The 27,022-nt window shown below is 48.8% G+C and overlaps 2 protein-coding genes across 16 annotated transcripts in view; both read left to right on the top strand.

Annotated features, from left to right (window-relative positions):
* Positions 1-1,927: 1,927 nt before the first annotated feature.
* Gtf3c2 (general transcription factor IIIC subunit 2) lies at positions 1,928-24,803 on the top strand. Of its 10 annotated transcripts, XM_076558896.1 has the most exons (22): positions 2,084-2,211; positions 5,241-5,303; positions 6,681-6,758; positions 7,104-7,373; positions 7,498-7,819; positions 8,069-8,197; positions 8,513-8,789; positions 11,503-11,597; positions 11,852-11,929; positions 12,657-12,755; positions 13,153-13,380; positions 13,608-13,719; positions 13,877-13,985; positions 15,366-15,391; positions 16,002-16,131; positions 19,962-20,106; positions 20,526-20,687; positions 20,847-20,934; positions 21,163-21,291; positions 22,246-22,395; positions 22,484-22,591; positions 23,014-24,803. In XM_076558896.1, exons 4-22 carry the CDS (start codon positions 7,127-7,129, stop codon positions 23,230-23,232), a joined length of 2,853 nt encoding a protein of 950 aa, XP_076415011.1. In that variant the 5' UTR covers positions 2,084-2,211; positions 5,241-5,303; positions 6,681-6,758; positions 7,104-7,126; the 3' UTR covers positions 23,233-24,803. The 10 variants fall into 10 exon arrangements, with proteins under 10 accessions (XP_015844461.1, XP_006995585.1, XP_076415012.1 ...); XM_006995523.4 differs by lacking the exon at positions 6,681-6,758 and having other exon boundaries at positions 2,060-2,211; XM_076558897.1 differs by lacking the exons at positions 6,681-6,758; positions 8,069-8,197 and having other exon boundaries at positions 2,060-2,211.
* The window catches only part of Mpv17 (mitochondrial inner membrane protein MPV17), an 18,675-nt gene continuing 14,017 nt past the window's right edge, over positions 22,365-27,022 (top strand). For 2 of the 6 annotated variants that reach the window (XM_042267303.1, XM_076558900.1), the window contains exon 1: positions 26,563-26,632. The gene's annotated coding sequence lies outside the window, so the exon portion shown is untranslated. The other 4 variants (XM_076558904.1, XM_076558905.1, XM_076558903.1 and 1 more) reach the window with 4 other exon arrangements.

The raw sequence follows: 27,022 nt of genomic DNA, 5'->3' as shown, positions 1-27,022 counted from the left end.
CTCTGTGTAGCTTTGCGCCTTTCCTGGAGCTCACTTGGTAGCCCAGGCTGGCCTCGAACTCACAGAGATCCGCCTGCCTCTGCCTCCCGAGTGCTGGGATTAAAGGCGTGCGCCACCAACGCCCGGCTTTTTTTTTTTTTTTTTTTTTTTTGGTTTTTCGAGACAGGGTTTCTCTGTGTAGCTTTGCGCCTTTCCTGGGACTCACTTGGTAGCCCAGGCTGGCCTCGAACTCACAGAGATCCGCCTGGCTCTGCCTCCCGAGTGCTGGGATTAAAGGCGTGCGCCACCACTGCCCCGCCGGAGCATTTGTTTTAATGATGCAAAGATGTGTTGCATCCTTTTATGTTGCATTTGTTTAACTCTGTGAAGCTGTGCTACTTTGCCTGCCTAAAACACCTGATTGGTCTAAAAAAGAGCTGAAGGGCCAATAGTGAGGCAAGAGAAAGGATAGGCAGGGCTGGCAGGTGGAGAGAATAAATAGGGGGAGAAATCTGGGAGAAGAAGGAGCAAGAAAACAAGGAGAGGAGGACATCAGGGGCCAGCCAGCTATGGACTAAGAGTGAAAATAAGATATACAGAAGAGAAAGGCAAAAGCCCAGAAGCAAAAGGTAGACGGGATAACTTAAAAGAAAAGCTGGCTAGCAACAAGCCAAGCTAAGACCAGGCATTCATAAGAAAGACTAAGCCGTCTGTGTGTGGTTTATTTGGGAGCTAGGTGGTGGGCACCAAATAAACCCAAACAACCAAGTACACGTTGTATTTTAAACTTTGGGTCATATGGAATCTTTTTCAAAAATAAAGCCATTAATTTTATGAAAAAAATCAAAAGGAACTTAATCAGGGACAGGAAGATTTTAGGATATTTTGTTCATTACAGAAGTAAATCCGTGACTCCCTATACAATGTTGAGGAGCCAGTACCCAAAGAGGAAGACATCCATTCAAAATGCTGTCTTTGGACATAAGGGATATGAAAGAACTGGTTTTCCCCTCCCTTCCCTCCCATAGGTTTTGGTAAATCTCATACTTTTTTCTTTTTAAAGAGTCTGGGTTACCCAAGTAGGGCCTTAAGTCCTGGACTCAAGAGATCTTCCTGCTTCAGCCTTGAGTACTTAAGGGCTACTGGGGGGAGCGACACACCCCGCTTTCCCCTTCTTTTTCATTTTTTTCTCAGACGTCTCATATAGTCCAGGCTGCTTCCAACTTCCAAGTAGCCCGGGTTGACCTTGAACTGCTGATCCTCTTACTTCCACTTCCCAAATGCTGCGATTCTAAGTGTGCACCATTATGCCCGACTTCTACACTTTTCCTAAATGTTTAACCAGCGGGATTAATGGACGAGCCTATTTGGAAAAGGAAAGGCTGGCTTGTTGCACCCTTTCCTGTCCATTTCTATTCACCCTCCTCCTGGCTATGGGCAGCTCTGTAAAACATATATATATACACGGTCTGAAATGGCTCAGGAAAACTTTGCTGCACTTTGTTTGCTCCATCACAGGCCACCTCCCCGAGGAGACCGGGTGGCGCGAGGCCTGGCAGCAGGGCCGACGATCTCTTTAGAAGCGCAGCGGACCCACCCAGGCCAGCCTAACCCGCCCCCCGCTCCCCCCGGGTTCTTCCTTCCCTTGGCCTCCTTCCAAGCCCTCCTGGTTATTTTCTCCCTGTCTTTTGCTCATTCAGTGGATCCTGGGGCGATCGGCGGCGAGGGCTTGTCTCCTAGCCCCTCGAAGCTCGGGGCTGCAGCTAGCAATCAGCGTGGCCTGGCTCCGTTCGCCACAACGAGGGCCCCGCAGCCCGGGGGGCACGGCTAGGCCGGGGCGTCCGGCGACAGGCCACGCGCGACAACAGCACCCTCCAAGCTTTGAAGCTGGGCCGCCGGGGAAGCCACGGTGCCGCGCAGGCGCCGACCTCCCCTTCCGGTTGCTGAGACTCCCAGAAGGCCCTGCAGCGTCCTGGGGCCGCGGAAGCCGGGCTCCAGCTCGCGGGCGTCGGGGGGCTGCCGCGCCGATCCGCGCCGCGCCGCGCCGCGCTGCATTATGGAACACGGAGTTTACTAGAAAACCTCGGCGGGGAACGCACTCCCGACCAAGCCGGCGTTTACCTGGTCCCGGGGGCGGGGCGAGGAAGAGCCGCCCGAGCTTTCGTCATAAAACCGCGACCCGACAGGCGGCGCCATCTTCGAACTTGGACTTCCGGAAGGACTTTGGCGCGGGTGAGTGTACCGCAACGGGGTGTGCGGGGGACCCAGAATTACTCCTCCCCCTTCTCTCGCCGTCGCGCTCAGGCCCTGGGAACCGACTCCCGGTTCCGCTCTTCCCCCCCGCGCAAGGCAGCGCGCCCCCCCCCCAGCCCCTGCGCGCCTCCGGGAAAAACCGTCACGCGCTCGCCTCAGTCCCCGCCGTGGCCACTGAGCATCCCCCCCATCTCTGCCCGCCCGTCTTACCCCCTCTTCCCCCACGCGGTGTGTGTGTAACGCAGGGCCCGGGGGCCAGGCTTCCGCGCGGGCTGCGCGGCGCCCCGCGGACTCGGTGAACCTGCCGTTGTCCTCGGGCTTAGGGACGTCGGGGCTCGCCCGCTGCACAGGCGAGTGGAGAAAGCTGCCCCCCACGGCCGGCCCCGGGGAATGGCAGGTGGTGCTGTCTAGACGGATCGCGCACTCTGCCCTCCTCTGTTGTGCTCAGTCCCCTCTTATTGTGCGTCCCAGCCTTTCCCTGCAAGTGGCTCTGGCCCCGGGGGTTGTGCCCCGCGCGCTGCAACCCCATTGGTTGCAGCCAAGGGCCAGTTATGTTTCCTTGTCTGGTCTTTTTATCCCGCGGCAAGTTGGCCGTCGGCTGGGCAAGGCAGAGATGGCGACTTCACCCCCACGGGAGGTAATTCACTTTACCGGAGAGGTGTAGGATATAACCAGATATGTTTGCCCTTGGGGACGTATTTGTTACATAAATTATCTTTCTCACTAACGTTACCTTTTACCGTTATCGACTGTAGTGCCATTTTCTCAATAGTTTTAAGTTCTACTTTTCAAGTTTACACTCCTTCGCCTCAAGCAGTATAAACTGAACACGTGAGTTGAGTTTCAGGCTTCTGTGCAAGTTAAAATAAAAATACAGCCAAATGAAAATGTTCATTTTTGTACCAGTAAAATTATCTGATATGTCACCAGTTGCATGATAGGAATACTTTGGGGAACAGTGTTAAACCAGTGTGTGTGAAGTGAGCCCATGTTTATGGTGTTGTGTTATCTAATTGTTTTTTCTTTTGCCCAAGTAGTCAGGTTAGCAGCCTGCAGCAGCAAGGGAATCAAAGAGATGGGACGTAAAACTCTAATTAGAATTTACTGAAATTTCTTCCTTTACTGTCTGTCCAAATTTTGTATTGTAAACTCCTAAGTAGAAACGACACCACTCAGCTGGCATTGGTGGCTCACGCCTTTAGTTCCAGCACTCTGGAGACAAAGGCAGGTGGATCTCTGAGTTCAAGACCAGCCTGGTCAATAGAGCTAGTTCCAGACAGTCAGGGCCTCACAGAGAAACCCTGTCTGGAAAAACAAAAATAAACAAAAAAGAAATTAAACCACTCACTGCCACTGCCTTTCACTAGAAGTGAATCTTCAAAGGAATTGTGTGTGTATGTGTGTGTGTGTGTGTGTGTGTGTGTGTGTGTGTGTGTGTGTGTGTGTGTTGAATCACTCAGTGAAAAAAGTTATGAGCTAATTGATATATTTAACCATGAATCAAATTTGAATACTGTAGTAAGCCAGATAGGCAGGATCTTACAAACTTTCAAAGAAGACATTTTGTCTTCACTACAGTCAGAATATTGTTTTGTTGTTGTTTATTTTGCAAGACCCTTATTTTAGACAGTTTTTTATTCTGGGTTGGCTTTGAACTCCAGATCCTTTAGCTTCAACTCCGAAGGGCTGAGATTATAAGTATTCACCATCATGGCCAACTGAAACCTTTAAAATTTGAAATTAGAAAGCCAGGTGGCAGTAGCGTGCACCTTTAATCCCAGCACTCGGGAGGCAGAGGCAGACAGATCTCTGTGAGTTCGAGGCCAGCCTGGTCTACTGATCGAGATCCAGGCACTAAAACTACACAGAGAAACCCTGTCTCGAAAAAACTAGGAAAAAAAATTCTTTATTTTTCTTTTGCAAATAAGCCATTTATTTATTTATTTATTTATTTACTTACTTATTTATTTATTTTATGTCTATGGGTGTTTTGCCTGCATGTATGTCTGTGCATCACTGTAGTTCTGGTTGATTGTGAGCCACTATGTGGGTGCTGGGAACCAAATCCAGGTCCTCTGCAGGAGCAGCAAGGCTCCTAACTGCTGAGCCGTGTCTCCAACGGACACCCCCCCCCCCACACACACACACACAAGCCTTCTTGATCTATAAATCAAGGAGGTCTTCCTTATTTCAGTATTTGGAGGGGGAGAGTGTGAGAAGAGACAGGGCCTTCCTGTATCCCTGCTGGTCTGGCAGTCTCCATCCTCTTGCCTCTGCTCCCTTCTGCTGGGGTTACAGGCGCCAACCTCCATTCCTCCCTCTCTTCTGTTACGTTTTTTTGTTTGTTTGTTTGTTTGGTTGGTTGTTTTAAAACAGGGTCTTAACTATGTTCTAGGCAAGCTGATGTAGACCAAGCTGGTCTTGAACTCACAGAGATTAAAGACGTGTGCCAACACCCCCAAACCTCTTCTTCTAAGTTTTTGAGGTTTTGTTTTTTTCTATTCTCATTTCTTCTTTATTTGTGAGGCAAGATCTCTCATGTTTTGAAGGCTAGTCTTGAACTCTGGATCTCTTCACATCACCTCCCTGGGATTACAAGTGTGTGCCACCACACTTGCCTTCTTTTTTAAACCATAACGTACTTTAAGCAGGATGGTGGAGCACACTTTTGATTCCAGCAGAGGCAGGCACATTTCTGCCAGTTCAAAGCCAGCCTGGGCAGCGCAGTGAAACCCTGTCTAAAACAGCAGCCCCAGAGCCCCTGAGCTCTTAGCCCGCACCTCCACTTCTCCATCTGTGGTGTCCTTGTTTGTCACCAGCTCTTTTCCTCCTTGCAGTCTGTGGCTTCTCTCAGGCTTGCCCCTTCATCTCACTGTTGAGCAGCATAGTTTGACTTTGCTGGTTTTCTTCCTGCAGATTTAATTTCTAAGAACTTACGTTTTTATTCCTTTCCCTGTGGCTGCCAGTTCACTTACACCGCCTTGCCATTGTTTTCTCTTGTTTCCTAGATCCTGTAGTTTTTGTGTTTGCTGAAAATTTTCTTCTGTTTTCTGGAGTAGTTCTTTTGAAAGGTACTTTTCAACTTTTTTTTCTTCCTGTCCTGTCTGAGCATAGGTCCCACATTGGATCCTGTTTTGCTTATTACTGGTTTTGAATGGGATGCGGGTCTTCCCTTTACCAAAGAGCAATGATACTAGCATATGGGGTTGCCTTTAGCCTCACCCTTGGGGCAGAGGTTTACTGTTGCCATTTGTAATAGAACTAGAGCTGCTTACAAGAAGAGAGGTTTATTTCTTTCAGAAGTTATATGAGCTCACTTTTCCATTGAGCCTGGTGAATTCTTTATCTTTTTGTTATGTCTCAACCTATGGAGGGTTCCCTCCTGGGAGTTGAACCATTTCTATTTCTGCCCCTTGTCAAAGGCAAACAGGTTGTCCTGACCAAAATCTGGACCCTTACAGAGTTGTATTTGCTCCAATTTTTGGTTTGTGGTCAGTGTTTTATTTCTGCCAGTGTCCTTCCTCGTGGTTATATCTGATTTTTCTGGGTTCATAAAGATGTGGGACACTTGAGTCCATTTTGATATGAGAAAGTTCTCTTAATGGGATAGGATGGTCTTTAATTGTATTGTAGCCAGTAGGCACCCCTCTCCCCAATTCAAATGTAACATTGATGGCTAGGTTCTAGAAAACTCTGACTCTTGTTCCCATCCTCCCTCCCTCCCTCCCTCCCTCCCTCCCTCCCTCCCTCCCTCCCTCCCTCCCTCCCTGATCTCATGTAGTCCAGGCTAGCTTTGAACTCCTGTCTCTACCTCCCAAGTGCTAAGATTCCAAAATGTGCTATCCTACTTAGTTCAGTGCAGCTCTTATTCTTTAGGGAATCTGCTCCTTTACTAACAATCACAGAACTGGATGTTGCCTCTGGGTATCCTACTTTAGCTTGGCCTAAGTTTTATAGTGTCTGGCAACTCTGTATATTTAATAGTACGAGTCTTGCTGTATTATACCCCAAGCTGGCCCCAAATTCCTGGGCTCAAATTATCCTTTTGCTTCGTTTCCATAGTGACGAGGACTTTGCCACCGCACCATCACACCTGCTTGGCAGCTGTTGTTCAGTCTGTTTTTTAGGAAGTTACAGTTCTTCCCTAGAGGGGCATAATTTTGTCTCCGTTTCCCTTGTGGTGGGGATCTGAATATGATTCGTCTTATTGTGTTTTAGTAAGAATTAAGTTCATTGTATATTCACTTCCATATTCGTATGAAGATATATGAGGTTTAAGTAATATTCATAAAGCATTTAGTATTATGTTTGCTATGTAGTAAGCAGTTACTAAACAGTAGCTTATTATCTGTTTACTTATTTACTGTGCTACATGAGAATGTAAATCTCAAGAAGGCAGCATCTTGCCTGTCTTTTTTTTGTTGTTTTTGTTTTCTTTTCTGAAACAGGGGCTTGTGTGTAGCCCAGGCTAGTCTCAAAATCACAGCATCTCTCCTGCCTCAGCTTCCCTGGAGCTGGGATTACAGGTGTGCACTACTATGTCCTGCTCCTTGTTTGTCTTGTCATTTGCTAGTTCTTGACAGAATAGCGTGTTGTGGGGCAGCGGGGTACACGTGAGCATGTCGAAGTCGGAGTACAACTTGTAGAAGTTGGTTTCCTCCTTACAGCATGCTATGTGGACCAGGGGGATTGAACTCAAGTCATCAGACTTGGCAGCAAGCATCTTAACCTACTAAGCCATGCTACCACCCCAGGAGTTACTTGAGTGAATGAATGAATGATCGGTCACGATGCTTGGGTTTCTGGTTATGGGGTGAAGGGGAAAAGAGAGAACTCTGAGCCTCTACTCATTGCTGTATCTCTGTGTGCAGGGCAGCCATTTTGGGGGGTGCTGATGGATACCTGCGGGGTCGGCTATGTTGCCCTGGGGGAGGCCGACCCCGTGGGGAACATGATTGTGGTAGACTCTCCTGGACAAGAAGAACTGACCCAGCTGGATGTCAAGGCCTCCTCCGAAACCTCCAGTGTGGAGGCCTCCATCGAGATGTCACTGCCTACCGCTTTGCCTGGCTTTGAGGATTCTTCCAACAAGAGGAGGCTTCCTCCAGAGCAGGAGAGCCTCACCAGGTTGGAGCAGCAAGGTGTGTGCTTTGCCCTCGCTCTTCTTGTCTCCTCATGGGTTCTTACAAACTTGGGTACCGTGTACTGTACCCCAAAGAACCTTGAGCTCTGATCCCATCTCATAGACCATATTCTTCTCTACAGATCTTTCTTCAGAGATGTCCAAGATCTCAAACCCTAGGGCCTCAAAGCCTTCCGGGAAGAGAGGTGGTAGGACACCAAGAGGCCCTAAAAGGCCTCAGCAACGTAAACCTCCACCCACCCCTCTGGTTCCTGGTCTCTTAGATCAGGCCAACCCTCTGTCCACCCCCATGCCTAAGAAACGAAGTCAAAAGTCCAAGGGAGACCTGCTACTTCTGAAGTTGTCCAAAGGCCTAGATCAGCCAGAGTCTCCACATCCAAAGAGGCCCCCTGAGGACTTTGAGACCCCTTCTGGGGAACGACCCCGCCGAAGGGCTGCGCAAGTGTAAGGATTGTGGGGCACAGCCTGGTGGGGGGCGGTAGAGGGGGGAGGGGGGGCAGGTGTTGGAGAGATGGGAAGACTGGTGAGGTATCAGGTAAGTAGGGTGGTGTCTGGGTGCTGGGTGGGGCAACCCTTTAGCTCTTAAAGCCACTTTTGTGGGTATGTGTTGCTAACTTTTGTATCTAAGTGATTTCTTTCTGTACCTCATACTCCATCACATTTTTTGTTTGTTTTGTTTTTGTTTTGAGACAGGGTGTCGCTGCCTAACCCAGGTTGGCCTCGAACTTGCGATCCTCCCACCTCAGCCTCCCGAGTGCTGGGATTGCAGGCGTGCGCCACCACACCTGGCTCTCCATCACATTTTTCACAGACTTCCCCCAGGTCTTCATTGCTTTTACCACTCAATATATTTCAATGTTTCTGTGCCTCCCCTCCTCCCCCTGCCCTTGATGTTCTCTGTGCTAGAGTAAGAGTGCATTGGCCTAGAGATAGAAAGCCGGGACTCAGATCCTTGGTAGCTGCCTTGCCTGTGCCAGGCCACTTAATTCTCCTGGACTCTGTTCTGTATATTGGAGGGAAGGGGAAACTGGCATCTGCTTCCCAGCACTGCTGAGATAGTAAAATAAGAAGTCTGGAAGTGTGGGCTCCGTTCAGTGCGGCGAGCGTGGCTCTGACTCCACCCTGTCTGTCCTGCAGGGCACTTCTGTACCTCCAGGAACTGGCTGAAGAGCTCTCCACAGCCCTGCCCGCCCCGCTGCCCGGTCCGAAGAGCCCCAAGGTGAGCAGCCCCACCAAGCCGAGGAAGACGCGGCAAGCAGCCTCTCAGGGTGACGAAGATGGCAGCGCTCGGGATGAAGACTTTGTTCTTCAGGTGGAGGGCGAAGATGAGGAGGAGAGTGAGGCCCCGAGTGAGAACTCCTCGGATCCTGAGCCTGTTGCACCCCGAAGCACCCCGCGAGGACCCGCTGCAGGGGTAACTTGAGTTGACGAGAAAGGGTGGGAAGATGGGCATTTTAGGAAGCACCCGAGTACCGAGTACCGAGAAGGATGACTTTGACCTCTCACAGCCAAAACTAGGACCAAAAAGGGAAAACGTGAGAAATGTGATGTACTGGGGAGGTTGTAGGGGAGGAACACCGTGAATAAAATGGCTCGCTCCCGAGTGTTTTCTACTGGAAAATACACGTCTGGACAAGGATCCTGTCTCCACTGAGTGCTGCAAAATGACTTAGATTGGTGGAGGGGACTAACTGCTCACATTTTACAGAGGGGTGCCACCTGAGCTGGGCCTTGAAGGGCAGGTGCAGGTCTCCAGGTGCTGTGTCCCCAGAGGGGGAATGCAGCGGAGAGCAGGGTCTGGGGAGTAGTGTCGAAGGGGATCGGTAGAGGAAGAAAGGACTTACACTGGTAGGCGCCAACACGTGCTGGTTAGTTTGGTTTGGACTGTCGTCGTGAATACACATAACATAAGCTTACCGTCTAAAAACGTGCAATTCTGTGGCTTTACTATACCAAAAAAAGAAATCTATACTATTGTGCAGCATTACCATTCATATCTGGAACTTTTTTCTTTTCTTGTGGTACTGAGGATTGAACCTAAGTCCTCATGCATGTTAGGAAGTGCTCTTGCTGACCTACATACCCAGCTCTTTTTTTTTTTTTTTTTTTTTTTTTTTACATCTTTCACTTTTCTATTTTAAAGTTTGAGACACGGTTTCACGAAATTTCTAGGGTGGCCCTAACCTCACTCGGTAGCCAGGCGAGCCTTGAGCTCACAATCCTTCTGCCTCAGCCTTGTGAGCAGTTAGGATTATCACTGGGCCACCAGGCCTGACTGTTTTTAACATCCCAGCTAAACCTGCAGAATCTTTTTGAGTCAAAAAAGAACATGGGTAGGAAGTAGGACAAGCTTCAGTGGACACTCAGAAGTCAGCTTTTATTTATGCAGATGAAAGGTTGCCGAGTCCTGGTCAACCGGTGAGGAAAGCAGAGGTGAGACCCCACCAGGGAGATCCAGCTGTGGGGCATCCTGCCAGTAGGTGTCAGGGACCGTCTCATCGGTGGAGTGGGAGGTGCCTGTGGCCGTGAACCCACAGTGTAGTTGTCTGGTCTCCAGTGTGTGCCGTGAGTGTGCAGTTAAGGGAGCACTGGCGCCTTCAGTGATCAAGTGATTCTTGGAGATCAGTTTTAGTTTTTGAAAATAAAAATGCGACAGGCGGTGGTGACGCATGCCTTTAATCCCAGCACTCGGGAGGCAGAGGCAGGTGGAGTTTGAGGCCAGCCTGGGCTACAGAGTGAGTTCCAGGACAGGCTCCAAAGCTACACAGAGAAACCCTGTCTCAACTAAACCAAAAAAAAAAAAAGAAAGAAAGAAAGAAAAGAAAAATGCAACAAATCCAAAATATTAAAACGTGTATATATGTCTGTGTGTATATAATGTATATAGTAAGACTGTCATCCAAACTGTCTGGGACTTGAGTGCTGGGGTGAGTATGGGGGTCAGTAGACAACTCGGGAGTCCGTTCTTTCCACCGTTGTGTGGCCCAGGGAGCCAACTCAGGGCGTCAGACGTGGCAACAAGCTCAGCCTGCTCAGCCATTTGCCAGCCCTAAAACTGAATATTTTTAGACATGTTCTTACTGTGCTTCAAGCTGGACTTGAACTCTGAGCAGTTCAGACTGGTCTCAGACCTGACCCTCCCGCCACGGTTGTGTTAGCACTAGCTTTCCAGGTGAGCACTGCCACAACCAGTGTAGACAGGAGCTTTGTTGGGTGGGTACGTACATGTGTGTGTGTGTGTGTGTGTGTGTGTATACATGTGTGTGTGTACATGTGTGTGGTGACGTGTGCTGTGGTGTGGAGGTTGGAGGTAGACCTTGAGTGTCTCCCTCTATCATTCTCCACTGTATTATTATTATTATTTTTTTTTAGATTGGGTCTCTTTCTTCCCCTAAATGCTGGGGTTAGAGGCGTGAGCCACCATACTTAACTTTTCTTTCTTTCTTCTTCTTCTTTTTTTAATAATTTACTTATTTTTATTTCATGTGCTTTCATGTTTTGTCTCTGTGAAGGTGTCAGATCCCCTGAAACTGGAGTTACAGGCAGTTATGAGTTCCGTGTGGTTGCTGGGAACTGAACCTGGTTCCTCTAGAAGAGCAGCCAATGCTTTTAACTGCTGAGCTGTCTCTCCAGCCCCTATTTATTTATCTAATTTAATTGAGTTCTGACTTTTCTTTTTGCCTTAGTCCTTAATATGGCTCTGTAGACCTACAGCTTGTAGGAAAATTGTGACTGAGCCAAGTTTATGATGATGTAAGCTTTAGAATTGGGCTTGAAGGTGATAGTCATCCCTGGAAGATGAGTGCCATTCCAGGACTGTGTATCTAAGGAATGCCATCCTTGACCTGTGTGTGTGTGTGGGGGGGTCACTAAAGGAGTGCTGGGTGTGTCCCCCAGGGCAGGAGTTTCAGGAAGTGTATGACAGTCCTCCGAACCAAATATGGAGACTGGAGAAAGGCGAACAGAATGCTTTGATAGAGTCATTGCACCACAAGTCTGTTGAGATGCTGATAGAGAAGTTGGGAGGATATGTAAAGACCAAGGAAAGTTAAAAACCGAGAAAGAAAGCTATCTGCTGGGACTTTCTCCAACCTCGATGTTTATATTTTCTTCACTCTGATCCTCAGAAGCAAAAACCACACTGCCGGGGCATGGCTCCCAATGGCTTACCCAATTACATCATGGCTCCTGTTTGGAAGTGCCTGCACCTCACCAAGGACCTGTGAGTAAGGGCTGAGGGCACTCGGGTGGAGGAGGGATCTAAGGACCATCCAGAAGGAGAGAATCCTTGCTTATGTGTGGAGTCGGGTGGTGGCGCTCATTAGCTCATTACTGAGGGGCGCTGTTAAGGGCAAGATCTCTCTGTAATTCTTGACCACATTTCAAGTGCTGGTCACTCCCACCCTCCCAGAAACGGTCTTAGACAGTGCTGTTATAGAGTTCTCTCCTTTTCCATCGATGCTCTTCTGTCTCTAGCCGAGAACAGCAGCATTCATTCTGGGAGTTTGCTGAATGGATTCCAGTAGCCTGGAAGTGGCAGTTGCTATCCGAACTGTAAGTGGAACTGATATCTCTGAAGCTGATCTACTTTTCTGTTGCTGTGATGGAATACTCTGGCAAAAGCAACTTAAAGGAGAAAGCATTTATTTTGGCTCATGGCTCACAGTCGAAGGCGCCAGTGCGTCATGGTGGGAAGTCCTAGCAGAACCCTGAGGCAACTGGTTGCTCTTTATCTGCAGTTGGGTAGGCGAGATCAGTGGGTGCTGGTGCTCAGCTGGCTTCTGTTTATGTCGTCCAGGACCCAAGCCCATGGGCATTTAGGGTGAATTGTCCCATTTCAGTTAACTGAATAAAGAAAATCGCTCACCAAGCGGCGGCGGTGGTGGCGGTGGCGGTGGCGGCGGCACAGGCCTTTAATCCCAACACTCGGAAGGCAGAGCCAGGCAGATCTCTGTGAGTTCCAGGCCAGCCTGGTCTACAGAGCGAGATCCAGGACAGGCTCCAAAGCTACACGGAGAAACCCTGTCTTGAAAAACCAAAAAAACAAAACAAAAAATTCACTCACAAAGTTACCCAGAGGCCAACCTATCTAGGTAACCCTTCAAAGTGTGCCCACAGGCTTGCCTAATGGGTGATTCTAGGTCCTGTCAAGTTGACAATGTTAACTACCAGAGAAGCCTTGAAGGAGAGGACAGACAAGTGACAAAGAATTAAGTGTACAGTGGGCATTCTGTGTGGCGAAGCTCTTCCGGGGTCAAGCTGTTGTTTCTGCTTCCCACAGTGAAGCAGCTCCCTACCTGCCCCAGGAGGAGAAGTCTCCCCTGTTCTCGGTCCACCGTGAAGGGATTCCCGAAGATGGCACCATCTACAGGATAAACAGGTAAGAGAAGCCGCTCGCCTTCTCTCTGGTTGTCAGCGAGGACCAGGAAGAAGGAACGTTGCAAGGGTTAGCGGATCGGCCCTGCCCTCCCCTGAGTGCTGCTCCTGGTTGGTTCTGAGGAGAGTGTCTGCTGTAGCAGGCTAGTCCTCTCTAATGGGCAGTGTCCAGCTTTCTCTGCAAGCCGGGCTGAGAGAAGTTGGAGAGACTTGGGCAGACCAGTTCACAAGATGACATGCACTGAGCATGAACAGACAGCCTCTCATCTTTGAAGATGAGCTGGAGTTCATTTCTGAGAGGGAAGGGAGGGAGATGTGAGTCGTGGCAGAGGTTCCAGTGAGAACCTCCATCTTGTCCTTGCGTTTCCTAATATCTCTGTTGCTCTCTGACCTTTCTCTAGATTTAGCTCGATCACAGCACATCCAGAGCGCTGGGATGTGTCCTTCTTCACAGGAGGACCACTCTGGGCTCTGGACTGGTGCCCAGTGCCTGAAGGGTCAGCGGCCTCCCAGTATGTGGCCCTTTTCTCCAGCCCAGACATGAATGAGACACACCCACTGAGCCAGCTTCATTCAGGCCCTGGGCTGCTGCAGCTCTGGGGCCTTGGGACATTGCAGCAAGAGAGCTGGTGAGGTGGGGCTGGGCCACTGCCACAGGCAGGGGGCGGGGGGGGGGGGGGGGGGGAGACTGGGGGCTAGGGGGAGACGGGGTGAGGGGGAGGCGGGGGGCGGGGGGGGGGGGGAGGGGGAGGCAGGGGGCGAGGGCTTGCACTGGGCTGAGATGAGACAGGGAAGTGATGGAGTTCCTTAGTCCTCGGCTCCTCCTACCCACTATCTCCCGTGTTTCTGTCTCCAGTCCTGGCAACAGGGCCCACTTTGTCTATGGGATTGCTTGTGACAGTGGCTGTATCTGGGACCTCAAGTTCTGCCCCAGTGGGGCATGGGAACATCCAGAAACTCCTCGGAAGGTATTTCTAGTGGACTGTGGCTAGCTCTGGACGTTCTTAGGGTCAGAGGGAGGAAGGTTAGAGTGTGGTGGGCGGGGTTCCCAGCATCCCATGCCTCAGGAGCTCTGAGAGGCACCTGAAAGCAGCAGACCTCAGCGCAGCTCTGCTCTCACCCCAGGCTCCTCTCCTGCCTCGCCTGGGTCTCTTGGCCCTGGCCTGCTCGGATGGGAAGGTGCTGCTGTTCAGTCTGCCGCATCCTGAGGCCCTCCTGGCTCAGCAGCCTCCAGGCAAGTAGCACAGAGGCAGTGGTGGGGGATCTCGGGCCTGCCTGACTCCCGGGACCGAGATGCAGTCTCAGGCATAAAAACATAGTCAGGCAGGCTTTTGTGAGGAGACTGGGGCCTCAGTTGTTCATTCTTGGGCTTAGACTCCTTTCCAAACTGACTGTGCCCTTTCAGCACTTTACCAGTCGCCTCCCTCTTCAGACTCTGTGCCCTCAAAAATCGACTGTGTCAAGAGTTGCTAAGGGTTGAGGCTGACAAGTGGGACTCACCTCCTCCAGCCTCCGTCTTTCCCTGGTGTGGTCTCGGCCCTCCCCCTCCCCTATGTTTAGACAGTATCTTTTAGGAAGAGTCTAGAAAGCAGATCTTGTTTTCCCCCAACGGTATTGAGTATTTCAGGGAATCTGGGGGTAAACCCTAGGATGTTCTGTGTTTGGTAGTCTGATAGAGGAGTAGGTTGAGGCGGAACTAGGAGTCGGGCATGTCCAACCCTTTGATATTGTGGAATGATGTCATCTACAGAGTTCATTTCCACAGCTGAATTGCCAAGAAATGGAAAGTGTGGTCCTGTGTTGAGTAGAGTTACTATTTTGTGTTGAGCCACATTTTTAGCTGTTCTTAGCTGCATGCAACTTAAAGATTGGACAATCCTCACAGATAATTTCTTTAGAAACTTTGGAGATAACAGGGAACTTGGGAGGCAGGCAGGTGGATCTTTGTGAGTTCAAGGCCAGCCTGGTCTAAAGAGTGAGTTCCAGGATAGGTAGAGCTCTATAGAGAGACCTGTCTGAAAACACATAAAGAAAAAACTAAAAGATTTGGATATAAAGGGAGGCAGATAAATGAGGGTGGTGGCTGGTGACCGTGGGCCAAAGGGAGGTTTTGTGTGGTTCTTTCAGTTTGTTTTCAGAAGCGGCCTCTCTCTTGTGGCCCAGGCTGGCCTTGAACTTACTGTGTAGCTGAGGGTAATTGAGCTTCTCTTCCTCCTCCTTCCACTTAGCATGTTCTGGGATTACAGGTCTGCACCACTGCACCTGACTTCCTGTGTTAGTTAACCCTTCTAGAGGAGACAGGAGAGCATGTGTACATAGAAATGGAACAAGCCAGTAAGGAGAGAGCAAGTGGATAAGGACAAGTCCCAAGCAATGAACAGAGATCTAGAAACGGAAAGGGGGGGAGCCCGTGTGGAGGAGTTAGTGGTTCTCAGAGACGGAAAGCTGGTGTTGGGGAAGATGTGGGGCAGGTGGAGAGGTCAGAGGTTGACGTTGAGAAAGAATGAAGGAAGGCATTGCCCAGGCAAGAGCTCCTGCTCCCACAGCAAGGCCTGAGGAGGAGCTCAGTCCTGGGGGTCCAGAGCGTCAGCTGTTTGTCTTTCTTCTCACACAGATGCTATGAAGCCTGCCATCTACAAGGTGAGTGAGGAACCTGTTCTCTTAGTGGAGGCTTCATCTGCCTAGAGCCTTACTTTACAGATTCCACAGTGAGTCTTTCACTTCTGAAAAGCATCCCTTGTCTAGATTAAGAACTGATCTGGCTGGGCATTGGTGGCACACTCCTTTAATCCCAGCACTCCGGAGGTAGAGGCAGGTGGATCTCTGTGAGTTCGAGGCCAGCCTGGTCTACAGAGCAAGTTCCAAGACAGCCAGGCCTACACAGAGAAACCCTGTCTCAAAAAACAAAACAAAAAAATAAAATAAAAAAGAACTGATAGGGGGCTGGAGACAATTTCTCCTCTTGCAGAGGACCTAGGTTTGAATCCTAGCACCTACATGGTGGTTCACAACCATCCATCCAAAACTTGGGTTCCATGAGATCTGACCCCGAATCTTCTGAATCCCATGGGACCAGACAGTTATATCGTATACATGCTTCTACACACAAACACACACACACACACACACACACACACACACACACACACACACCACTTAGACAGATAAATCTTAAAAATAAAACTGACTAGAGTTTTATTTCCCACAGTAAGAACCCCTAATCCCGATCTTACCTCTTCTGTCCTTACAGGTTCAGTGTTTGGCAACCCTTCAGGTGGGGTCTGTGCAAGCCTCAGACCCCTCTGAGTGTGGTCAGTGCCTTAGCCTGGCTTGGATGCCTACCAGGCCCCACCACCATCTGGCTGCAGGATACTATAATGGTAAAAATCAAGACCTGTTGTTGTTGCTCTTGAAGCTTTTATATGTGCTTGGGTTTGGATTGCATCCTCCTTTGTTAAGCATCATATTGTATTATAGTTGAAGATGTTCAAGCAGGGCTGGAGAGATGGCTCAGCAGTTACACGCATTTGCTCTCTTGTAGAGAGAGGACCTGGGTTTGGTTTCTAGCACCCACCTGACAGCTCTTAACTATCTGTAACTCCAGTTCCAGGGGGTCCAAAGCCCTCCTCTGGTCTCTGGGCACCAGACATGCACATGGTGCACAGACAAACATGGAAGCAGAACACTCACACACACGAAATCCAACAAACCTCAGCCAGTCCCAGCACTCAGGAGGCAGAGTTCAAGGCCAGCCTGGGCTACAGAGCGAGTTCCAGGACAGCCAGGGCTACATAGAGAGACCCTGTCTCAAAAAAAAAAAAACCTATTTGAGGCCAGCCTAGGCTATTTTGACTTCATCTCAAAGAAAAGAAAGGGAAGATGTGAACATAATTTAATGTAGTCCTCTATAAAGATAACAGTGAATATTTGCTAGTTAAAAATAATGTCAATTCAGAATTAAGTAGAGGTGCTGGCTAGTTGGCTCATCAGTGAAGATGCCTGCCCTCAAGCCTGGTGACCTGACTTTGATCCCTGAGACCCACACATGGAAGGAGAGAAGCAGTTCCCAGAGGTTGTTCTGACCTCCACACCACATAAAATAAGTAAATATACTATTTTTTAAATTAATGAAACAAATTAGGGGGTCTGGAGAGATGGCTCAGTTGTTCAGAGGACTTGCTACTCTCCAGAGGACCCGTCTTCAGTTCCTAGCACCATGCAGCTCATCTCTAACTCCGGCTCCGGGGCGTCAGACATCTTCTGACCTATCGAGAAACACATGACACACATATTTAAAAAATGTTTTTTTAATTACAAGATTTTTAAAAAGAGCTGAACAGCTGAATAAATAGCCCAGAATGTGAAGGTGCTTGCTGCCAAGCCTGACAGCCTGAGTTCGATCCCCAGGACCCACACAGTCAAAGAGAGAACTGACTCCTGCAAGATGTCCTTCCACACATGCTGTGGTACACACACAGAAAAGGAATTAATGTAATTAAAAACATTAGGGGGATGAACAAAACCGATACATACATATAATAGACCAATAAAAAAATGTCCTCTGACATTTAACATGGATACAGCTCAGAATAACTACCCACAATGCCTGCTGATCACTAGTATGTTATGTAGTCACTATCCTCACTCAAAATAGATACAAAGAGTCATAAGGAATTTTGACATTGATGGAAATATTTGGGTTCTTGTCACTGGTACTAGTAACTGTCAAACTCCTGGAATTGTGTGCTTGAAATGATTGTACTTCACATAAATGTTTCCACTATAAAGTAGAAAAGAGAAAAGTCTGATAATGCAGGAGTTTATCAAGAGAGTTTAGAGAAAGACAACTTGATAGAAACAAGATCACAAAACAAGCTGTTTAATTTAAAGATGTAGGGGCTGGCTCAGTTAAGAACACTGACTGCTCTTCCAGAGGACCTGAGTTGGATTCCCAGCACCCACAGGCAGCTCACAGCTGACTTAATGCCAGTGCGAGGGTACCCAGTGCTTGGTGGGCCTGGTGGCACAGGGCTGATGGAAAGATTAGCAAGTGCTGCCTGATAGTCATTAGGTCCTGACAATCCCCCAGTTCTTCCAGTAAGTGCAATTTAAAGGTATTGAATTACATAGTCTTGACATTTATTCGTTAATTTGAGGCTAGAGGCCACCTTATGGAAGTTGGTTCTCTTTGTCAGCCATGTAGGTAGGTCCCAGAATCAAACTCAGGTTATGGGGTTTGGCAGCAGGTGACCTTACTGCGAGCCATCTCACCAGCCCTGTTTTATGTTTTAAGTAACAGAGACCAGTAGACTTTCTGTCCGGAAGAGAAGGAAGTTAGTGCTTTTTTAACTTCCCACCTACATCACACTTGTGTCTGTTTTTCTTGGGTGGTATTTTCTTTCTTTCTTTCTTTCTTTCTTTCTTTCTTTCTTTCTTTCTTTCTTTCTTTCTTTCTTTCTTTCTTTCTTTCTTTCTTTCTTTTTTTAAAAGATTTATTTATTATATATACAGTGTTCTGTCTGCATGTGTCCCTGCAGGCCAGAAGAGGGCGCCAGATCTCATTACAGATGGTTGTGAGCCACCATGTAGTTGCTGGGAGTTGAACTCAGGACCTCTGGAAGAGCAGTCAGTGCTCTTAACCACTGAGCCATCTCTCCAGCCCTCTTGGGTGGTATTTCATTGTCAGGATCCGTGTCTCCTGCTTTACTACTGTTTTTACCCCTCTCCCGCCCACCCGCCCGGGGCCAGTGATTGAAGTCAGTCCTGGCATGTGTGAGATAAGTTGCTGTAGCTGGAGTGACCAATGACTGTCTCCCAGGTCTTTCAGCCCAGGCTCCTGCCTCCATCGCTGAGTTGTTTTCATAGTTTACCCTCAAGTCACTGTATTTGTTTCGTTCTTTGAAAAAGGTTCATCAATGCTGCACTCCCTAAGTTATGTATATAAGGGTTTTAATGCTCTTTATCTTTTATTTTTATCTGAGTTACACTTCTGAGTACCTCGCCTTTGCCAGCCTTGTTTTAAGTCAAGTTTTGTGAATGTACATTTGTTGTCTTTTCCTCTGCATTTTGTAGAGCAGAACTAGAAATTTTTTGTAATGAACCAAACAGTAGTGATTTTAGGTTTTATGAGCTAATTTGCCATTGTTGGTGCTAAATTCTGCTTTTTGGGTATGTAATCAACTCTAGACATTGCATAAATGAATAGGGGTGACGGTGTTTCAGTATAACGTACCAAACAGGCAGCCTAAGCCAAGCATTGTGGCCGATAACTACTGTCCCAACCCATTGGAGACAGAGACAGAAGGATGCTGGGAGATTGGGGCCAGCCTAGGCTGCATGCTGAGGAGTGACAGGGGAAGAACTCCAGTCCTGTGAGGTGCAGCCCCTGCCTGGCGTGCATGAGACAAGTTCAGTCCCAAGTACCAAACACAAAAGGCAGTGCTGTCTGTCGGGTTGTTGGTTGTCGTTTGCTTTTAGTTTGGTGAGGCAGACTTTCATGGTGTGTCCCGGGCAGATCATCCTGCCTCAGCCCGTGCTGGCAGCAGATATGCACTGTTTGAAAACTCTTACTCTGAGGCCCAGAAGATGGCTCAGCAGTTAAGAGCATGTACTGTGCTGCTCTTGCAGAGGACTTGAATTCATTTCTCCCACCCACATCGGGCAGCTCACAGCCACCTGTAAATCCTGCTCTAGGAGATCCAAAGCTTTCTTCTGGCATCCATACACTCACACAGGCACATACCCACACACAGACAAATACACATATGCATAATTAAGATTTTAAAAATTCTTTTAGTTAGCAGCCATCAGATACAGTCAAACTGGAATTTGAGGTGCAGGCCCAGGACTACTGAGCTGTCACATTTAGCTGATGTCATGTTGGCTTGAGCTGGGAGGGAGAACTCATCTGGTCATCATCATCCCTGCTCCGTCACTGTAGTTTGGGTTTGAGAGGAGGAGACAAAGTCTGGGGTCCCAGAGAAAGAAGTGAGAACACAGAACCAAAGCCTTCCTAACGCTGCAGCCTTAAACACTTCCTCATGCTGTGCTGGCCCAGCCACAGTTACTCTGTTGCTGCTTCATAGCCGGCACTTTTCTACAGTTGTGAATCCTCATGCAAATGTTTTTGGAGATAGAGGTTTGGGGGGGGTCATGACCCACAGGTTGAGAACCACTGCTTTAATGCCTACATCCTCTGTCCCTACCTTAGGCATGGTGGTTTTCTGGAATCTTCCCACTAATTCACCCCTCCAACGGATACGGCTCTCCGATGGCTCCTTAAAGCTATACCCCTTCCAGTGTTTCCTAGCCCATGACCAGGCTGTCCGTACAGTTCAGTGGTGCAAAGCTAACAGGTACAGAATAGGAGGGCTGGGGACCCAGGCCAAGCTGCCTGCATGTGGGGGACAATTGTGTGCCTTGGTCTGTTTGTGGGGCCCCAGCAGTGCGACCAGGATCTGTCCCTGGTATATGAGCTGGCTTTTTGGAACCTATTCCCTATGGTGGGATGCCTCGCTCACCCTTGATGCTGGGGGGTGGGGGAGTGGAGGGGGGTTTGATACGCCATGCTTTGTTGATTCCCATGGGAGGCCTTACCCTTACCCTTCTGAGGAGTGGATGGGGGGAGGGTCCAGGAGGAGAGGAGGGAGGGGAAACTGTGGTTGGTATGTAAAATAAACTTTAACAAAATTTAATTTAAAAAGTCTGTGGAAGGGGAAGGCTGCAGCAGGCTGAATCTTCCACACTGGCTCTGATTTATCTCCCGTCTTTGCAGTCATTTCCTGGTTTCTGCGGGGAGTGACCGGAAAATCAAATTCTGGGATCTTCGACGGCCTTATGAGCCAATAAACTGCATCAAGCGCTTCTTGAGTACAGAGCTTTCCTGGCTGCTTCCCTACAATGGTGTCACGGTGGCCCAGGACAACTGCTATGCCTCGTACGGCAAGATGAAGATCTGAGTTGTGGGGACAGGCCCTAAGGGATGGGGCACACGCTGGGGAAAGGAGGGTTGGGTTTGTTCTGGGTTATTTTGAAATCTGTAGGAAAAGAACTTAGTCTTAGAAGAGGGATGGTTTATTTTCTCTCTCTCTTGTAGTTACGGGCTCTGTGGAATTCATTACATCGATGCTGGTTACCTTGGTTTTAAGGCCTACTTTACTGCTCCGCGAAAAGGCACCGTCTGGGTGAGCCTCTCCTTCCCCGAGCTTCAGTATGCAGGGGATGCCCGTGTGCTCACTGTGGTAGTCAGGGGCAGACAGCGATTCAGGGCAGAAGGAGGAACAGTGTGTGATAACTATGTTAGAGCCATGAGTTGTTTCTTTGTGTCTCTCCTCGACCTCAGACTGTAAGTCACCATCACAGGAATGAATGGGTGGATGGATGGGTGAAATGAACATGTCTCTTCCTATTAGAGTCTTTCAGGGTCAGACTGGCTTGGGACAGTAGCTGCAGGAGACATATCTGGGGAGCTCATCGCAGCCATTTTACCTGACATGGCATCAAACCCAATCAATGTCAAGAAACCTGCCGAAAGGAGATTTGTAAGTATGCGGACATCCATCCATTAGGTCATACTCTACTTGCCTTGTCTCCTCTTGGTGGGATGCAAACCAGTGCTTGGTCTCAGGCTCTGTCCTTGCTGTGGCAAGGAGTTAGGTATACTCTTCTCCACCCTGTTGGAACGAACATGTTTTCTTAGGATTGTTACGATCATTGTATTTATTTTGTGTGTGTATGGGAGGTGGTGTGCATGCCACGGTTCATGTGTGGCCAGAGAGCAACTCTTGAGAGTCAGTTCTCTCTCCTTAAACTCAAGGTACCAGGGTTAGCAGCCAGAGCCTTTACCCACAGCCACTGTGCTAGCCCGGGTGTTTTGCTTTGTCTTTTCAAGACAGGATTTCTCTGTGACAGCCCTAGCCTGGCACTCACCCTGTAGCCCAGGCTGGCCTCAAACTCAGAGATCCGCCTGCCTCTGCCTCCCGAGTGCTGGGATTAAAGGCGTGCGCCACCGTGGGCTGACTCCAAGTGTATTTTTAGTCTTACTACTTTTGAGACTTCGTCACAGTAAGACAGTTTCCTTTGCTTTTGTGTTCAATATTTTAAAATCTAATTGCAGGTGGTGGTGCACGCCTTTAATCTTACCACTCGGAAGGCAGAGGCCAGCCTGGTCTACAAAGCTAGTTCCAGGACAGCCAGGGCTATACAGAGAAACTCTGCTTTGAAAAACAAAATAAATCTAATCTCAGGCTAGAGAGATGGGTCAGTGTGTGTGTGTGTGTGTGTGTGTGTGTGTGTGTGTGTGTGTGTGTACGTACACATACACACTGGCTGCTAAGCCTGTGTGCTGAGTTCAGTCCCTGGGACCACTGGATAGAAGAGAAAATGGACTCCCAAGAGTTGTTCTTTGACCTCCCTGTATACCCCACAGCATGAGTGCACACAGTTGTAGATAAAAAATAAAAATGTAAGACACTAATCTTTCGGTCTTCTCCTAGCCTATATATAAAGCAGATCTGATAGCATACCAGGACAGCCCCGAAGACCAAGACTCTTCGACCTCCCCTGAGACCCCCAATCCTCCCAAAGCGAGAACTTACACTGAGACCATCAATCACCACTACTTGCTCTTTCAAGATACAGATCTGGTAAGTTGTGGTTACAAAACAGTGTGGCATTAGAAAAGAGAAACCTTAGACAGCAGAAGTCCTAAGGAATTCCACTTGTGTTCCCCAGAGTTCCTTCCACAACCTGCTCCGTAGAGAACCCATGCTGCGCATGCAGGAAGGAGAGGGACATTCTCAGCTTTGCCTGGACAGGCTGCAACTTGAAGCTATTCACAAGGTGAGAGCCTTGTCTTACAGCTTTTCCCACCCTCCATCTGCCTGTGACCAGTGGAATGAGCGACTAAAAGTCAGCAGAGGTGGCTGGAGGAGAAGCAGCCTTGACAAGCTCTCCTGGGTCCTAGATCTCACTCATTGGCAGGCTCTCATGCTCCACTCCTCCTGATAGTGACTTGGTTTTATCTGGTTGGTTGGTTGGTTTTTGGGTGTTTTTGAGACAGAGTCTCTCTGTGTAGCCCTGGCTATCCTGGAGCTCACTTTGTAGATCAAGTTGGCCTCAAACTCACAGAGATATAGGTATATATCTGCCTCTCTGCCTTCTGGGTACTGGGGTGTGGTGACCTATTTTTAAAGCTCACACAGTAGGGGTTACCCTAAGACACGACTTCTGAGGCTCTTTTTGGTTTCCTGTTCTCTTCACAGGTACGTTTCAGCCCAAACCTGGACTCCTATGGATGGCTGGTATCTGGGGGGCAGTCAGGGCTGGTTCGGATCCATTTTATCCGTGGACTCACCTCCCCACTGGCTCACCGTGTACAGCTTGAAAGCCGAGCCCACTTCAATGCTATGTTCCAAACCTCCTTTTCAATGGAAGGGCCTGGTTTCTCTCCAACCAGCCATTGCCTTCCCCCCAATCCCTAGTCTGGTCCACACAGAGCTCTTGGATGAAGTCTGCCAAGATCAAATTGCTCCCATGCACAGAGCATAGGACCTGGGCCCTTCCTGGACAGTGATGGTGCCTGGCCTAGATCTTTAGGCCTACCTGCCCAGAACTCCTTAAATCCCTCTCCTTCCACAGACTTCTATGGTCACAGCTCCCTGCAGGTAGGGGGGCTCCCCCTCCATAACAATTCCTATGCCTAAAACCGTGGCTCACAAGAAACACTCAGGCCTGACCTAGGCTTGGGAGTCAAATTGCTCATATTGAGCATATTGTGAAGGAGGTAAAGCTAAGTAAAGGTACTGGGTGTTTTTGAGACCACTTGTGAGTGGGTGTTTGGAGAGTCGGAAAGGATATCTTCATGAAGGCTCCTGTGGATTTCCAGGATTTGATGTTATTGCCTTCCAATCTTCCTCTTTAGAATAACCAACACGCAGGCCCAGTGGGGGTGACAGTAATTTATTGGACTGAAGCTGCTCGTAACACGTTAACTGAGGAACACCTTAAACTCCCTACCAGGAGGCCAGCGGCCAGCTCTTACCCGCTCCTGCTTATGAAATATTCCCAATCATTGACCGTTTGACACTACTCCACCACTCCTGGAGAGTAGTGTTTTTAAAATTTTTGAAGCTGGGTATAATGGTGCACACCTGTAATCCCAGCACTTGGGAGGCCGAGGCAGGAGCTCACAATTTTGCATTCAGTCTGGGCTATCTCATAAAACCAAAAAGTAAGAGAAAAAAAAATCTTCCTTTATATCAAGTCAAGAGTATACCTCTATTAATTTACTAGTGGGTGTTAGGAGATCTAGTCATTCTTCCCCGTGAGTGCCCTTTCAGTACTTTACAGTAGCTATCATGTGTCTCCCAAGTCATCTTTTTCTCTAGATTAAATATCTTTAGTTATTTCAATCATTCTTTTACAAGTCATGATTTTTGATCTTCATGATATGGTCACATTGTTGACGTATTAAACATGTTTCAACTCTGTATAGAAAGTATTTAGAACCCAATAATGTATTGTCATCTGGATAGAGTCCTCTTGTGGATAGCTGCACCTCACATGACTGATCCTGCCTCCAAAGCACCGGCAGCCCCAGTGATGTGAGATCGCCAGATCACAGCCATGGGACACGCAGTACAGGCTGAGGTTTGGGAGGAAGTAGTTAGACCATCTTAGGAAATAGGAAACAAACAGGTCACTGCTTCCTCTTGGAAGGGATGCAGTCTACATTAGTATTGCCTGAAACAAAATCTAGACTTTAGAGCACTCAAGACTGGTCTGTCATGTCTGGGAACAGCTTTCTGCCTGAGTAGTATAGAAGATTTGTCAAATGCCAGAAAATCTCTCAGAAGAGCATCAAGTAGTTCAGTCCCCTTCCTGTACAGAAGAGGAAGCAGGTCTGTAGGAAACTCAGGTCCTTAAGCAGCAGAAGGACCACAGCCCGCGTTGGTGTGAAGGAGTCAAGTGTTGTACCACTCTGTTGTGATCCAGCTCAGGCTGTCAGGCTTGCTTTTTGAACTAATAAAGAAGTGCCTTCCATTGCAGAGAAGCCTGGCTCGTCCTGCAGAGCAACCCCTGACACAGCACATCCGTGTTTCCTACTTGAGTGGTAGAGAAGGTGGGGCGTGGGCTAAAGGCTGAGGTGTAGGCTGGTGCCGGGAGCCCTGCTCCTGGGTTAGTCAGCCCTCATCTTGAACTCGGAAGGAAATGTGGGCCGTGTTTCCTGCCCTGTCTTCTTCCTTTCCCGTGGAGCTTTTCTCATTTTCCTTCCTTCCTTCCCAGTTGGTTATCCACTTTATACCCCTTGTTCCTGCTCTTTCTCCCCTGTGCCTTACTTAGTTTGATGTCTTCTCCAGTTGTCTTTCCCCAGCATCCCCTAAACCCTGTTCATCCTTCACGGTCCCATCTCAGTGGAACAGTGTGTGCTTAGCATGTACAAGTCCCTTGGTTCAGGTCCCACCCCCCATACTCCCTCCCCTCCAAACAAAAAACAAAAACAGGTCAATTTTCACCAGGGAACTTTTTGCATTTCTCCAATCAGTGTGTGTGTAGGGGGGTGGACAAGGACGGGACTCCATGTGCTTCGGAGGAGAAGGCTGGATGGATAAATTTGCTGTTTTGGGTGCTTTGCATACATGACAAACACACATACATAGTCTATGGGGTATAGACTATTTTATGTAATCCTTAGATTCGGAAAGATTAAGCAATCCGAATAAGGTCACATAACTACCAAAACTGGCAGAGATTTGAATCCATACATTCTTGCTTAAAAACACTTCCAATCTAAGCCGGGCGGTGGTAGCGCACGCCTTTAATCCCAGCACTTGGGAGGCAGAGGCAGGTGGATCTCTGTGAGTTCAAGGCCAACCTGGTCTACAGAGCGAGATCCAGGAAAGGTGCAAAGCTACACAGAGAAACCCTGTCTCAAAAAAAAAAACAAAACAAAACAAAAAAACACTTATAATCTTGCACATTTGGTCTCTTATTACATCTGCTGTAAATTCCTTTAGCATGTTCTATACACAGGAATCTGAGTTCCACTCAGTCCTTATTCTCTAGTAGTTAATAGGATCCACCCTCCAGGAATCGTACAGGAATTGAGTAAATGAGCTGGGAGTAGCCACATGGAGAACAGAAAGGTTGAGCTTTCTCAAGACTTGAGAATAGATACATTCTTAAGGTGTTCCAGTTGGAAGGAGACTTAGATTCCCTAAACTGGTTTTCAAACAGTTGTATGCCTCTGCTTAAAATAACTCTAGAAACACACTTAACAACAACAAAAAAACTCCATTGAGTCCCCTCTTGCACATCTCTAGAACTTGGGGGTCCTGAGAGGCACACTGGAAGCCCATCATTTTACAAACTCATGACAAAGGCCGGGCAGCCTGTTACATTGGGCTCTCAAATTCTGCTATGTTGGTGGTTCTTGTGGAAGCCGCCTGCACTTTAAAAAGGATATTTCGGACAAAACGTTTTGGTGTGGAGTACAAAAATAGACTACTTGAGTCCACCTTTCAAGTTTCCAAACAGAAGGGAGTCCAGACCTGGCTAGCTCGGGGAGACCGGGACAGTGCAGACCTGCCTGGGAGCCTGGGAGCCGGGGACCAGAAGAGGCATAGGGAAGCACTGACCAGGTTCCACACCGGACCAGGTTCCACACCGGTCCTTGGTGCAGTCTGCGGAAAGGAGGCTGCCCGCTAGGTGGCCGGCTGAGCCACCTTCCAACGGGTGTCAAGGGTCCCGGTCACATTCCTCCTGGACTACAAGTGTCCAAACGACAGCAGCATGCGGGCGGAAGGGGCGGGGCTCGATACGGAAGTCTCTCGGCCAACTCCTGTCACGTGGGAGAAGGTTCTACGCATTGCTAGCATTCAGGTGAGTAGAGGATTTTTGCTCGTCAGTAGTGTGAATCGCTGAGGGCCATGAGCTCCTGCAAGTCATGTGACCTTCCAGCCCCAGATCGTGGTGTATTTCCGGTGTGGAGTTGCACTCAGAATGCAGTTTAGTTGCAGCCGAGGCTGGATTCGGAGACCTTTCAGTTTGCTTGGGGTGGGAGGAGGACCTAGACTGTGGGTGGAAGCTAGCGGAAGCCTGACCTCGTGAGTGTCTGGATCAGGCAGCCTTGCTTCAGGGCCGGGTTTGGGGTGGCAGAGGCAGCCTCCGGGAATCATTCTCCAGTTGTCTAAAGAGATCGGGAGGCAGGACACCGCCCAGTAAGCAGCCTTCCTGAGGCCTCTGTCACTCGCAGGTTTTGCAAGTGGAGAG

The sequence above is a fragment of the Peromyscus maniculatus genome, chromosome 22 (genome assembly GCF_049852395.1).
Source record: "Peromyscus maniculatus bairdii isolate BWxNUB_F1_BW_parent chromosome 22, HU_Pman_BW_mat_3.1, whole genome shotgun sequence".
In the NCBI taxonomy this organism is placed as follows: Eukaryota; Metazoa; Chordata; class Mammalia; order Rodentia; family Cricetidae; genus Peromyscus; species Peromyscus maniculatus.
The sequence above is the reverse complement of the archived record's forward strand: the minus strand, read 5'-3'. Positions and strand labels throughout refer to the sequence as shown.

Bases quoted from the DNA above. Each gene is read 5' to 3' on its own strand.
- Gtf3c2 (XM_076558895.1), top strand. From the start codon at position 7,010: ATGATCGGTCACGATGCTTGGGTTTCTGGTTATGGGGTGAAGGGGAAA. The intron at 11,930-12,656 runs GTAAGTGGAACT...TGCTTCCCACAG, and splicing joins TGGCAGTTGCTATCCGAACT to TGAAGCAGCTCCCTACCTGC. The intron at 13,986-15,365 runs GCAAGTAGCACA...CTTCTCACACAG, and splicing joins CCTGGCTCAGCAGCCTCCAG to ATGCTATGAAGCCTGCCATC.